The 14,592-nt window shown below is 38.8% G+C and overlaps 2 protein-coding genes across 5 annotated transcripts in view; one reads left to right on the forward strand and one right to left on the reverse strand.

Annotated features, from left to right (window-relative positions):
* Nucleotides 1-4: 4 nt before the first annotated feature.
* Nucleotides 5-14,592, forward strand: part of PCMT1 (protein-L-isoaspartate (D-aspartate) O-methyltransferase) — a 43,343-nt gene continuing 28,755 nt past the window's right edge. For all 4 annotated transcript variants that reach the window (XM_042253598.2, XM_027972548.3, XM_027972549.3 and 1 more), the window contains exons 1-3: nucleotides 5-240; nucleotides 13,170-13,274; nucleotides 14,493-14,524. In XM_042253598.2, the coding sequence (XP_042109532.1) occupies nucleotides 12-240; nucleotides 13,170-13,274; nucleotides 14,493-14,524 (366 nt within the window). In that variant the 5' untranslated portion in view covers nucleotides 5-11. The remainder of the gene's footprint in view (nucleotides 241-13,169; nucleotides 13,275-14,492; nucleotides 14,525-14,592) is intronic.
* LRP11 (LDL receptor related protein 11) overlaps nucleotides 14,350-14,592 on the reverse strand; it is an 82,019-nt gene continuing 81,776 nt past the window's right edge. Inside the window, exon 8 of the mRNA XM_042253592.1 lies at nucleotides 14,350-14,585. The gene's annotated coding sequence lies outside the window, so the exon portion shown is untranslated. The remainder of the gene's footprint in view (nucleotides 14,586-14,592) is intronic.

Raw genomic sequence — 14,592 nt, forward strand, 5'->3', positions numbered from 1 at the left:
TGCCGCGGGGGATGCCGGGAGCGCGCAGTGGCGGCAGCAGCGACGACGGCAGTAACAGCGGCGGCTCCAGCGGGGACGAGAACGGGGCGGTGACCGTGTGGGAGGTGGTCTCACTCTTGGGGAAGCTACTGGGCACCGTCGCCGCGCTGAAGGTGGTTCTGTACCTGCTCCGGGTGTGCTTAGCGATGGCCTGGAAATCCGGCGGCGCCAGCCACTCGGAGCTGATCCACAACCTCCGCAGTAAGTGCCACCCCCGCCGGGTGTGGGGCAACCGAGGAAGGCCAGGCCTGGTCCGGGTCCCCTGGGGCCGCCCGGGACGTTCTGTCTACTCCCCGTGCGTGCTGGAGGGCTTCGGCGCACGGTTGCACCCGCGGTCCCGACCAGCGAGCGCTGGCGATTGCCTCCCCCGGGACCTGTCACTCATCGGCGATGTGGACTGGAATCAGAGAAGGAGCCCGGGGCCGCTGCTCGTGGGGCGGGGGCAGGCATCTCCCCGCAGGCCTGGGGGACGGGGCTGGGGGCTGGGGGCGCACAGGTAGTGGGGCTGTCACTCGAGTTCGTCGCCTCCCAGTTCAGGTCCAGCGGGCGAGGGGCGCGCCCTGGGGTGGAGCGGGAGGAGTGGGATATTGGCTAGACCTCCGAGAGACTGGAGCTGGAGCTGGGAGGACCCCGCCCTCGACCCCCGCGTCCTCCCACCTACTCTTCCCGTCTTAAATCAATCTAGCTGCAAGCTTTCTCGCCTATTCTGCCTCCCCCCACCCCCCGCCCTCCGTTTTTTCCCCTGGCGGGAGATGCCACTGTCTGATACCGGCGAGGGGAGGGAGAGGAAGATGAGAGTTGCTGTCACTGCGGATGCTGGGAGAAATTTCTGGGACGGCTGTCCAGTGGAAAGCTTCGTAGGGAGCTGAGGGAGAAAGGAGGAAGGATGCTCTCCTTGAGAGACTGTGTTTCAGGAGCCTTCAGAGGTCCTGGAGATCCAGCGAAAGATTGTGTTCTGCGGCCCGTTTTCACTTTTATCAGGGCCATCGTATGCTTTAAAAGCTGTGTATGGAAGTTTTCTTTACACCGTTCTCTTTAGTTATTGTATTCCTTCCTCTGATGATAATTTTAGGGTGGGATGAGTGCTGTGTCACTTTCTTTTTTTAAATTGAACTATAGTGTCGCCGTCTGGTCGGGAGACCGGAACCGCAGTCTATAGTACTCTCTCTCTGGTCAGAATTTATAGCATTCTTCTTTGCCACTGACTTTGCAAATAATCGCAGCCCTACCACGTGGTATTTTTAATTGTTATAGGTTGTTTAGCTTTTCGCGTCTCATGTTTCCAAATTCGATTTGTAACCTCCTTGAGGGCCAGTACCTTTTTTTTTTTAGTCTTTGAATCCCCTCATCTTAATAATCATTACTTGTTTGAAAAATAAATGCCAGTTAAGTATATATTATATGCTTAGATCTAGGCTAGGAATACTAAGATTAGTGAGAGAATAAGTAACATTGGCTGGCACATGGTTAGTGCTTAATGTTAGTCTTTTTTTTTTTTAAACACAATGTTCCAAAGTTGGAGATTGTGTCCTTCAGTTCAGTTCAGTTCAGTCGCTCAGTCGTGTCCGACTCTTTGTGACCCCATGAATCGCAGCATGCCAGGCCTCCCTGTCCATCACCAACTCCTTAGTGTTTAGTAAAGAATGTTTGAGGAGGATAGGGCACCCCACTCCAGTATTCTTGCCCTCCAGAGAATCCCATGGGCAGAGGAGCCTGATAGGCTACAGTCCACGGGGGTCGCAGAGTCTGGACATGACTGAAGCAACTTAGCTATATATATATATGTTCAAAGAATGTTTAGGTTTAAAAGCCCTGTCTAACATTGCCAGTATTCACTTTATGGAAGGATACTTGATTGGAAATGGAAATTTATGTGCAGTGTCAGTGTTAAGAGTGATTTAGGTTCTCATAGACCAGAAGCTCAATATGTTGTAAATATTTTAATAAAACTTCTTAAAATTATCTAGTGCCTACACACCTGAAACATTCTGTACTTGAATTGTGATTAAGTAATTTTCCACCAGAAGGTTATCTCAGTAAACACTTGGCTGTGGCAGAAATTTGTAATCAATCAGGCTCTTGACGCTCCTTTTTAGGCCAAATTTGTAGTAAGCCAAAGCTAGATCTTTTCCCAGTGGTTTTGTAATCATTTTAATGTATTGCATTAAATGTATTCTTAGCTGAAATTTCTAAGGATGTTTTCCTATCAGAAAATTAAGTGAGAAATATTTAACATACATAGATGTTGATACTTAGTTTTATACTAGTTCTATGATTAGTAAGAGGAAATAGCATAGGCAGATTGTTTAGCCTTTTTCATAACCTTTTGCAACTTTAGTTTCAACTTCTTGCTGAATTAATTTAAGCCAATAGATTTCATATTTATTTAATAGTTCATTAATAACACTAGTATTTGCTCACATAAAAATTTCAGTTGGCACACACTGAAAATTTCTCACTCTTTCCTGGTAATTGCACCACTGTGTATTCTTCCTCACTTAAAGGCTTCTAACTGAATCTGTAGAAAAAGATTAAAATGTGGTAATGCTGATACTGAAGTGAATATGGATCTGCAAAGTGGAAGAGGAAGCAAATTACAGTTTTCTTTTTTTAATCAAATAAGGTTCATGATTGGTTTCATTTTAATATTTTATATTAATTTTATTGAAAATGCCTACTGAGGTGTTTCTTCTATAAGATGACGTGATAGAAGTATGATTTCACAGTTGATATTTATAGATTATTTTAGATTGTAACGATACAGTCATAATATCTCATAGCTGATGTTTGTATTGATAACTGCTCTTAAGTTACTGCCAACTGTGGTCTAAAACTTGAGCATGCCTCAAAATCTGCTGGATCACCAGGAGAGCTCGTTAAAACAAATTAAGATCGATTGTTGGGGCTCAAGAATTCACACTTCCAACAAGTTCCTAAGTAATATACTGCTGCTGGTCTGGGGACCACACTTTGAGAATCACTGACATAGAGAACTGAAAATTACAAGACTAAACCCTGCCAGTGTTTCAGTTGAATCATTTTTATACTTTGAAATAAAATTTTAGGAAAAAAATCTGTAGCAGACCTGCCCAACAGAGCTGCCTGTGATGTCAGTATCTGCCGCTCAGTACGGTAGCCACTAGCTACATGGGGCATTGAGCATTTGAAATGTGGTGAGTACAGCTGAAGAACTGGATTTTGTGTTATTTAAATTAACTTTGATACCACATGTTGGACATAACAGGTCTTTAGAAATGGAAAATAGATATTTTGTGGCTATAGACTGATAACGTGCTCATGAAATGTTAATTCAAAACAACTGAGAGCCTGTTTAATCCAGGGAATGTGACAATTAATGTTTACATTAGGGTTTATTTTCTACTTTTATTGGGATAATTTTATGCCATTGTGAAAGGAAAAGAAAGGGGCAGGAGTGGATGAGCTTGAGAGAGGTTGTCTGCTAGAGCAGGGATGTCCAAACCAGAGTGTTTGTGAAAGATTAACTCTGACTAGACTTCAAATTCTGTATTGGTCACTGAAAACAATGCTAATAATAGTTCTTTTACGTATTTTGTTGTTGTTGTTGTTAAAAAAATTCAGTCCACTGCCCTAAGACACCAGTGATTTCTAACTATATTTCCTTTGCAACCTTGAGTATGCCATTTGCATGTATAGTGTATGTATAATCTATGGAAACAGTCAGCTGACATTTGACTGTCTTCTATGTGCCAGACACTGGGGATACAGCAATGAGAAGCAAACATCTATTCTCTCTTGAAGCTTACTTCTTGTGGGAGCAGACAAATAAAATATATGTCACATGATAAGTGGCAAAGTAGGGAAAGAGTATAGGGAGTATGGGGTGGTAGGTTTGCAGTTGTAGGGGAGAAGGCCTCACTAAGGTGTCATTTGAGTAAACATTTGATGAAGAAGAAGAAATTCAAGCCATGCAGATAGAGCTGGGGAACAGGCATACTAGACAGAGAAAATAGAATATGCTAGATTTGGACTTGGGGTATAGGAGAAAGTCTGGAGTCAAGGATATGACACAAGGTTTTAGACCTGGGCAATGGGAACGATTTACCTTTGTCTGAGTTGGAAATAATAAGTGAGTGAGCCGCAGGGATTTGGGGATGGGGTGTGCTAGGAAGTGTGGGAGAACAGGAGTTTATCTGGGGAAGTGTTTGGTTTGAGTTGCTTAATAAAACATTAAAGTGAAGACCCTTAGTAGGCATTTAAATTTTTAAAAATTTTTAGTTTTTGTATCCTTTTTTATTTCTACAAATAAATTGAAATCATCTTCTTATTTGGAGTGTCAGTTCTTATCCACTAACAGCATATCTGGTGGAGAAGAGAATATTAGTTTTATCATGTGCATTCATGGGCTAAGTGTAACAGATAATAAAATCCTAAGTGATTTTTTTTAGAAATTTGGGCCTCACTTAGAATCCAAAAAATACTTCCTCGTTGTAACTTATGTCCGTCTTATGGTTACACCCTGGTAAGTAAACTTATAGGGTATTGACTAAAATTTAATAGAAAAACTTTTGAGGAAGAATTTTAATATCAGTGTGTCTACTTAAATTTAACTAAAATTAAAAATTCAGCTCCTCAGTCATACCAACCACATTTCAAGAGCTCAGTAGCCATGTGAGGTTAGTAGCTAGACGGAGCAGTGCAGATGTAGAACATTTCTGTCATCAGAAGAAGTTCTCTGGAGCAGCACTAGACCTAGATGGTAGATGATATTACATTCTATTCAGTGTGATCTCAGTTCTGTTGTGCTGTTCCACGTGTTTTTATTAGTATTGCACTTAGTTAAGACCAACACGCTTTAAGCGTAGCAGTGAAATACTGGAGATTCTCAGACGAGAGTGGTCAAGATGACAAGTGCACCAGCTTCTATGACGGTTTGATGAAATGGAGGTGGTTTGGTTTAGCAATGAGAAAGCTAAAGAGAGCAGTGCTGTTTATTTTAAAATTAATTTTTATTGGAGAAGCTTTACAATGTTGTGTTAATTTGCTGCTAGGCAACAAAGTGAATAGTTGTACATATATTCGATTTCCTTCCCGTTTAGGACACCATAGAGCATTGGGTGAAGTTCCTTGTGCTATACAGTCGATTCTTGTTAGTTATCTGTTTTATACGTAGTAGTGTGTGTATGTCAATCCCAATCTCATCCCCTGCTCCCTAGTAGTGTTTACATATTTGAAGGAAATCATGTAGTGAAAGGTCAAACCAGGACAGATGGGAGGGAGATTTTGACTCGTTATAAGGAGGTATTCACAAAGCAATCCTAACAAAGATTTGGCTTTGAAAAACTGTGTTCTGTCACTGGATATGTTGAAGCAAAGAATGATCGACCATTTCATTGTAATCGATATTGTGGAAGAGATTTGTCCTCGGCTTTCACTATATAGTAGACCTCTGAGGACCCTTCCAAATCCAAGATTCCATAATTTTAATCACTTCATGGTTTGCATGAAATCACATATGGGGAGTGTGTGTGTGTGTGTGTGTGTGTGTGTTATAGGAGAGAGCCAGAGAAGTTAACATTTGGTTACCTATATTTTAGAGTTTTGCATGACATTTTACTTTGTCAGAAATGTAAGGAGTCCAAGGAACAAGCTCTTTTGAGAAGTAGTGTCAGAAGAGATAACTGTGAATCCATTAAGAGTGATAGAGAAAGATGTATTTTTAATAATCTCTGATATTTAGATGATATGCTTTATCATAACTTGGTATCACTTAAACTTTTGCTTTGATTATGGTTTATTATATAATTTAAAATTAGTCCTTTCAGACTTTCTGTATGGAGAATATCTCAGGTTCTACTTACCTCCTTTAAATGCCTAATTGTTCTAGATGGGAAGTAAAAGGAAACCATTTTGTTGATTTCTTTCTGTTCTCCCTGGCATTTTGTTAGTGGGGAAGAAATAGAGAGTAGTTGATTAACAAATGCTCAAGTCATAAAACTAATACAGTCATCTAATAGTTCTTTTTTTGAGATTTAACTCTGTAACAAGGTACAGAAACTTAGTTTCTGTGTGACTTGAAATCCATCCGTAGCCTGTTTTCTTATCTGTGTTTTCAGTGCTTCATACCAGCACAGGATCTTTTTTTTTCCATCTCTGCCAGGATTGCTTCCAATTTTTTTTTTCTCCCAGATCAGAAATCTTGTAATAGTTATTGATTCTTTCAGATTGTCCCGAGATTAACTCAGTATTTATTACAAATGCCTTTCACGGTCAACCCTTTCACCGTATTTTCATTGATTGTACCCTAGCCTAGGCTCTTAGTTCTTACTTGGAGTGATAGGCCTCCAAGTATCTAATTGGTCATCACATTTTGAATTTCTGTCCCCTCAGGTTCATGCTACGCCTTGCACTGATTGTCTTAGTATACTGCTCTCTGTTTTGTCACTGTTCTGCCAAGATTTCTGTTGCTTACTGTACCAATTGGAGATGCCTCTTGCTTAGCTTTCAGGGCTTTTAGGGGTCTTCTACAACCTGTTCCCATGCTCCCACTCCAATCCTGTTGTTCAGACTGATCTCATTTTACACATACAAAGTTTGTCTCCTGTAACAATCAAAGTATTAACAAGCAATTCAGAGTTAATATGATAGTTCTATGGTCTTGGAGACCTGGGCTCCTTTTTTCTTGTTGTGACAGCGAAAGTCTTTCCCTTGTGTACAAAGTTGAAGTTAATTTACCCCCATTATTTCCATATTCCAGCTGGTGGGAAGAAAAGTGGGAAAAGGAGAAAACCCACATTCCTTTTAAGGGCATACATAATTTCTTCCTGTATTCTTATTGGCAAAAACTTAATTGTAAGGCTATATTTAACTAGAGAGAGGCTAGATAATGCCCCCAATTCTACCACCTTGAAAGAAACAGAGACCCTGCCACATCTTACATCTTGCTTACTGGAGCCTCTAGTGAACACTTTTAATTGCATTTTTGGGTCTTCTGGTGATTGTCTTCATGTCTCTAAATAATATCCTTGAACTGCTGTTTCTTTATCAGCTTTAGACATCATCTACTGACTTCCTGTCAAGATGGATGAGTATTTACAACCCTTTTAACTTACTCCCTTCCCCCACATACAGTTATGTTGTAATTTCTGCTTCCTCTTTTGTGGTTACCTTTTAACTTTGAGTAATATACTTTAACCTCAATTTTTTGTTCTATAATTTATAAACTGACACTATACTTTAACCCTTCCACTTTGTAGAAAAGGGTGCTTATTTTTCAACTTACTGGTGGCTATTTTACATTGTCAAAGTTGATAACATTTCATTTGGTTCTGAGCGGTAAGTCATCTATACTCTGTTAATTTTTAAGTGTTGAAAATTAATAACCATCATCACAAACATTAATGACTGGGTCAATGCTTCTCTATATAGTACGCGATGAGTTTATTCCCTGCTCTTTGTTTCTAATATCACAGACCCCTCTACTGTTGACGAGGAGCAGTCAGATGTTTTTCCTGTGTTTGCTGTCTGGCTAGTGGGATCTTAGTTGCCTGACCAGAGACTGAAGTGACGAAAGTGCTGAGTCCTGACCACTGAACTTCCAGGGAATTTATGTTTTTCCTTCTTTTACACTTTCATCAGTTTCTTGAAATCATGCCACAGTTTACAGTTCTTATATAAATTATCACTCTTGTATAGGGTTTTTGTCTTTTTCCTGGAATTTATTTCCCTTTTCACCCTTCCCTATTCCTCAAGTTGAAAAGAGAAACAAATACCTTCTTAACATGGGTCTAATTTTTTCAAGTTTTTTTTTGTTTGTTTATAGCTTGGATTCTGTTGCATTCTCCTTTCTGGATTCTGCTAACTTCTGATTTGGATCAACATTAACCATTGTTATAATTATTTAATTAGGGCTCTTGATCCTTAGGGTGCAGGAAAATTGAGCGTGAGTGGTTCTAAAGCTGTTCACTAATTTAGAAAACCTAATAGTAATTGCATGTTTACTTATAATTAGGCTGTACAAATGAAGTAAAACATTACTTTGCTGTTTGCTAGAAATATTGCAGGGCACTGGCAGTTGTATATGTCAGATTGTCAAAAATGGGAAAATGATTTAATAGCTTTGTAACCGTAGCTTGCTTTAGGCATCTTTCAAAATAGGGAATCCTAGGAAAAATCAAATAATAGCCTTACAGTGGAAATTTTGGAAATCACCTAATTATAGTCTAAGAAGTCTTTATCCTGAGCCTTATGCGTTCAGCTTCTTAATAAATGACTGGTGACATACTTTTAAAACCTGTTAGTTTTTTGGTGTGTGTGTGAATTCTATATCCCTCTATAGATTAAGAAACCTACCAAAGAAATTAGGTAGGTTTGATAGATGTATGTTATCTAGCTTAAGGGAAGTAATCTCTTTAATATACTTGATTTTTAGAATGTGCTGGCAGCAATGGGTTTGATTTTATATATCACAAATGTTCATTTAGAGAAGAATGTGTGACTATAATGGTAATTGGAAGTGTTGAGTGAGGCTGCTTAACCTGAGAAAGATAAAAACGTGAAATGATCATGATTTCTTAAATGTGTAAAAAGTGTTGGTTGGATAGAAAATTCATTATATTCTGGGTGACTTTAGAGAGTAGCACTAAGGATTTATGTAAGTGAGTTATAAAGAGGGAGATTTCCTCTTAATATAGGGAAGTATTCTGATAATTGGGCTTCCCTTGTGGCTCAGCTGGTAAAGAATCTGCCTGCAATGCTGGAGACCTAGGTTCAATCCCTGGGTTGGGAAGATCCCCTGGAGTAGGGAAAGGCTACCCACTCCACTATTCTGGCCTGGAGAATTCCATGCACTGTATAGTCTATGGGGTTGCAGAGTTGGGCATGACTGAGCAACTTTCACAGTTCACACAATTCTGATAATTAATGTAGTCTAAATGTGAAATGGCTGTTTCACATTGTGCAGCTCTTCAAGTAGAGATCATGGTACCAATTTATGAAAAAGTTAGACTTGATGACCCTTCTGACCTTGAGAGTCTATGAATTTGTGTAAGCCACTAAGCTGTTTGAATCTGGTAGTAGCAGTACAGTGAGGTGGTCAGCAGGAATCTGACATCTCAGCTTCAGTGGCCCTACCCCTCATTTGCTCTGTGCTGGAACAACTTGGTCTTTCAGTGCTCAGTCTTATTATCTGTAAGATGGAGTAATAATGGTGCTTACTTTATAGGATTGTTCGAGATAACGTAAGATTGCTTCATAAGCTAGCAATCTTAAGTTCATATCTCAAAAGAGACAGAGTGTAATGTGCTTAGGGTTTTTTCTGGCATGTGGTAAATATTCAGTAAATGATACCTCTCTTATTACTACTCTGCTTTTAAAACTTTTTAAAAATGCTTTAACTGTTTTAGTAGCCTTTAGGTAGCTACTACTTTAGGTACCTACTACTTTAGGTAGCTTGCCTGAGCTTATTTATGTAGAAACAGTACTTTCTATTTGGGTTAATGAATCCAAGTTTGTAATATTTTTAGTTGGAAAATGATTTGTATCTTTACCAGTCTATGACTACTTAAATGTTTCTCTAGTTGGTATGTCTTATTTCCTAATTTTTAAAACATTATTTTGTTTTTTGGAAAGTGTGTATTTATACATTTTATAGTGTCCTCAAACCACCTTTTCTCATACTTAGTACTTCTTATATTAGTATTTCTTTCTAATACTGTCTGGTCAGTCAGTATTAAGTGATATCCTTTGATTCCTCAAAACAGTCAATGATCTAATTCTGCTTTTCCCTTTTTATCCTTTTCCCATTGTTTTTAGTTGCATCATTTCTACTTTGTCAGAACATATAACATTTAAGTGTTATTATTCCACCAGTGTCATTTTTAAACATTTCTTGCTGCACTGGGTCTTCGTTGCTTTGTGAGGGCTTTTCCTAGTTGCAGTGAGTGGGCACTGCTATTCGTTGCATGCATGGGTTTCTCATTGCAGTGGCTTCTCTTTGTTTTTTTTTTTTAAACAGCTTTTGGTCTTTTTTAAAAAAAATTTCATTTATTTATTTATTTATTTTTGGCTGTGCTGCGTCTTTGTTGCTGCCCAGGCTTTTCTCTAGTTGCGGTGGGCAAGGGCTACTCTCTAGTTGCAGTATGTAGGCTTCTCGTTGCGGTGACTTCCTTTGTGGAGTATGGGCTCTACAGCGTGCGGGCTTCAGTCGTTGGCGGCATGTGGACTCAGGAGTTGCAGTTCCTGGGCTCTAGAGCCACGGGCTCAGCAGTTGTGGCCCATGACCTTAGTCGCTCTGTGGCATGTGGACTCTTCCTGGAACAGGGATCAAACCCATGTCCCCTGCATTGGCAGGTGGACTCCCATCCCCTGTGCCACCAGGGAGGTCCTCCACTAGTGTCTTTACCCTTTTAGTCTTTTTTTTTTTTAAAGCTAAAACCAGATTTTATTCAATAACAATTGCAATAGGGGAAAAGAGCCATCAGTGTAAAACTGGTCCCAGTTATCAATACAGCGTGAGCGAGTGGGGATTTATAGTCTAGGAGCAGGGTGGGGATCAGTGGGTGGAAAATTACATCAGGAGTAATGGGTGTTCTGGCTAAACCAATTTAACAGGATCCTTCTGGAGGCAGGCCAATCCACCCAGTTTTAACCTTTGCTCTACAATTGGACATATATCCTTTTCTGAGGTATCCCTGGTAATTGCTTCATTAGATGAAGCACATCTTCCAGAAGATTTCTTAGGAAGGACCTGTGTGTTTAGCATTCCCTGAGTTCTTGCACATTTAAGACGTTTTCCCTATAGCCTTGGCAATTTGAAGAACAGTTTTGGCTGTAATTTTAAAAAGTCAGCTTTATTGAGATACAATTTATGGAAAAATTCACCAATTTTAAGACCACGATTTGAAATTTTTGACAACCGTTATATAACCACCACCCTAATGATATACAGGAGTGAGCAAACGACAGCCCACAGGCCAAATCTGGCCTGCTGCCTGTTTTTAGAAATAAAGTTTTATTTGAGTACAACCACACCCATTAGTTTATGTCTGCTATATAGCTGTTCTTGCACTTTAGTGGCAGAGTCAAGTAGTTGCAGCAGAGACTATATGACCTTCAAAGCCTAAAATATTTACTGTTTTGATCTTAACAGAAGTTTGCTGCTCTCTGATACAGACCATTTCTTTCACCTACAAAATTTTCTCATGACCTTTTGCAATTAATCTCCTCCTTTCACCCCCCAGCCCCTAGCAACTCCAGATCAGTTCAGCCTCTATGGTTTTGACTTTTCTGGAATTGAGTATATTAATAGATGGAATCATATAGGGTAAAATCTACTTGCCTGACTTCTTTCACTGAGGTTAGTGCTCTTGAGATTTGTTCATGTTGTTGGGTACATTTACAGTTTCCTCCTTTTTAGTTATTAACTTGTACTTCCTTCCTTGAATTTCTTGAAAATGCTGCTGCTTCATTCTTGCTTTGCTTTGAATGTTGCTCCTTAAAAAGCTAATGGTTGCCTTTTTCTAAAAAAAACTCTTACTAGTTAATTAGATTATTTTTTGCCTTGAGAGTTGAAATTTTTTTTGTCTTATTTTAAAGTCTGATGGTATTTTCTTTTCTTCTCGCCCTTTTTTTTTTTTTTTTTTTTTTTTTTTAGCTGTGCCGTGTGGCTTGTGGGATCTTAGTTCCCAGACCAGGGGTTGAACGCAGATGCACTGCAGTGAAAACACTTTTGAGTCCTAACCACTTGGCTGCCAGGGAATTCCCTGATAATTGTATTAGTAGATGTCTTGGATGTTGATATTTCTGGTAATATTTGCTTTCTGTTAAGTTTTCTTAGAATATAGTATTGGTATATTTAATCAGCTGAAGTATTTTGTTTGCATGTTTTCTTCTTTCTGCAGTAGCCTTGACTGGAGTTATTTTTTCTTTTTCCTATTTTTAGGCATTTTATGCACACAGTTCAAGAGCACTTGCAGTTTTGTTAATGGATAATGATATTGGTATCAGTGGTGAGAAGGGGAGGAGTTGGTGTATCTTGCTGCTCTTCTGTTTCTGTAGGATCCTTCACTTTCTTCCTTCTTTCCCTTCATTGCCGTATCACGGGATGTCAGCCTTTCCCTGCTTATATACGGTTCTCTCTCAGAAGCAGTGCTTCTTATAGTTGCTACTTCTGGCCCCGCTATATTTTTAAAATAATTCTCTAATTTAGATGATATTGGTGATTTTTAGTATATTTACAGGTATGTGCAACCATTACCATGGTCAATTTAATATTTTCATCACCTCAAAAAGATACCCTGTTTTGCCCTCCTATTCTCCTAACCATAAGCAACCATTAGTCTACTTTCTTTTTCTTTTCTTTTTTTTTTTTTTTTTTTACTTTCTTTCTCTATAGATTTGCCTGTTCTGGACATTTCATTAAATAGAATCATACACTATGCTATCTTTGTGCCTGAGTTCTTTCACTTCTATCATGTTTTCAAGAATCATTTATGTCATATGGTCTTGCCTTCCTTTTTGAAACTTTTTTCTCCTGATCCCTGTAACAGTGTGTCCACTTGATTTTCTTCTGCCTCTGTGGCTGCTCCTCATCATAATCTTTGAAGGCTCCAGTCCCTTTGCCTTTCTCTTAAATGGACACTTTTGTTTTTCTTCTTTGTGTACTTTTTCCCCTGGCCACTTTCCTTCACTTCCATTGCTTCGATTGCCATCTGTACAACTAGTCATTTATATCTCTAATCTAGATTTTTCTCCTGAGCCCCAGATCTGTTTGTCCAACTGGCTGCTATGTATCTACATGGGTATGGTCCATAGCTCCTTCTAAATACATAGCTTTTCCTTTTTCTCCTTAGCTATGATGCTTCTCTAGGATTTCTCAGACCAGTATATAACACCAGCATCTCAAACATTATCCACCTCCTACCTCCAAGTCTAGTCAGTCAAGTATACTTTACCTACTAAATATAACTCAAATCCTTCTTTTCTTCATCCTTACTTTCATTATTAAGGACCAGATTGCGATTACCTGAGCCATCGTGACAATTTTGCTCTCTTCCAGTCTAGTCTCTACAGTGTAGCCAGAGTAATTATGCTAAACTACTACATCTGATCATGCCACTCCCAACTTTTAAGTATTGCCTCATTCATTTCAGAAAATGGAATCATCAAGACAGATAAAGTGTTTGAAGTAATGTTGGCCACAGACCGCTCCCACTATGCAAAATGTAACCCTTATATGGATTCTCCACAATCAATAGGTAAGTTTTGGATTTTTGAAAATGTCACAAATTTTACTCATTTGCTCTCTAATATTTGTAAGTAAAAATAGACCATTTTCCATTTATTAACTTGCTGATCCATTTTAATGAAGTGTCTTTTCTATTTTCTTAAAGGAGATATGTAAGAATTTTGTGAACAATTTCTTAAAGCGTCCTTTAGATGAAAACTTACAGTTTCTATTTTCTTGAAGGATATATGTAAGAATTCTATAAACATTTCCTTAAAGTGCACTTCAGATGAAAGCTGAGAGTTTAAGCTGCGTGCTGAATTCTCTTAGTGTCTCTAATGTTGACAAAGGTTGGTTTTTGCAGTAGCAGAAAATTCTAAAATCAATATTGAAGGGAATGTATAGCAAAGTTATTACTGACTTCTCTGCTTCACTTGCCCTGAGTTTTCTGGTTTGTGCTTGTTTTTAGAAAGTGCCTTATTTAACTCCTTCTCCTGAAGCAGGCTTTGCTGAACTGCTGAGCCTTGGCAGTGGGCGCCTTTGAGGCTTAGGAGTGCCTCAGGATTCTGTCGGCCAGCTGCCATGCTGCCTTCTTTTGGAAGTACTTTAACGGTCAGCAGAGAAGATCCTGGGGAGCTTCTGAACCCCGAAGGCACCTGCTACCACCGCTCAGTGAAAATTGCTTCAGATGCAGAAGCAGGTAAATAAGTCTTGAGGAAGCAATACTGGAAAAAAAACTAAAAGCTAAAAACTAAAAAAAGATTATTTTAATTAACATTAGGTGATAGTGTAAAGAGTAAAGGGAAGTACTTTATTAGTCTCTTAATTTCCTCTAGTTGCTCGTGCCAGTTTTTTTTTTTAAGGTGCCAAAAATATGATGTAAGTTAATTTGCAGTGACTTTGCATATTTTATGATTTATGGAAGCTTATTTTCTTTTTATGAATCTGAAGGGAAAAACATCATAAATTTATCAAGTCAGTGAAATTCTTCCTTAACTAACTATATGGGGGAAGAAATTTTTAGAAATAGTGGGACTGTTGTACTGAGCACAAATAGCCTTTGGCATGATTATATTTTCTAATTTTAACTGTGCATGACAGTACTCTCAAGTACAAAATGCTTTTATTTCTTGAGATCATAAATGTGAAAATAATTATGAAAAATAATGTACAGATGCTAGAAAAGGAATTACATGGAGCATTTCATGTTTTTGCAGCTGAATGTGTCAGTAGTCCTCTTCTTTTGCAGGGTTCCAAGCAACAATCAGTGCTCCACACATGGTAAGTTAACGTTGCTCATTTGGGTGCAAATGGATCACGTTTTTCCTCTTAAGAGTGCTTTCTTCAGT

Source organism: Ovis aries, chromosome 8, assembly GCF_016772045.2.
Source record: "Ovis aries strain OAR_USU_Benz2616 breed Rambouillet chromosome 8, ARS-UI_Ramb_v3.0, whole genome shotgun sequence".
In the NCBI taxonomy this organism is placed as follows: Eukaryota; Metazoa; Chordata; class Mammalia; order Artiodactyla; family Bovidae; genus Ovis; species Ovis aries.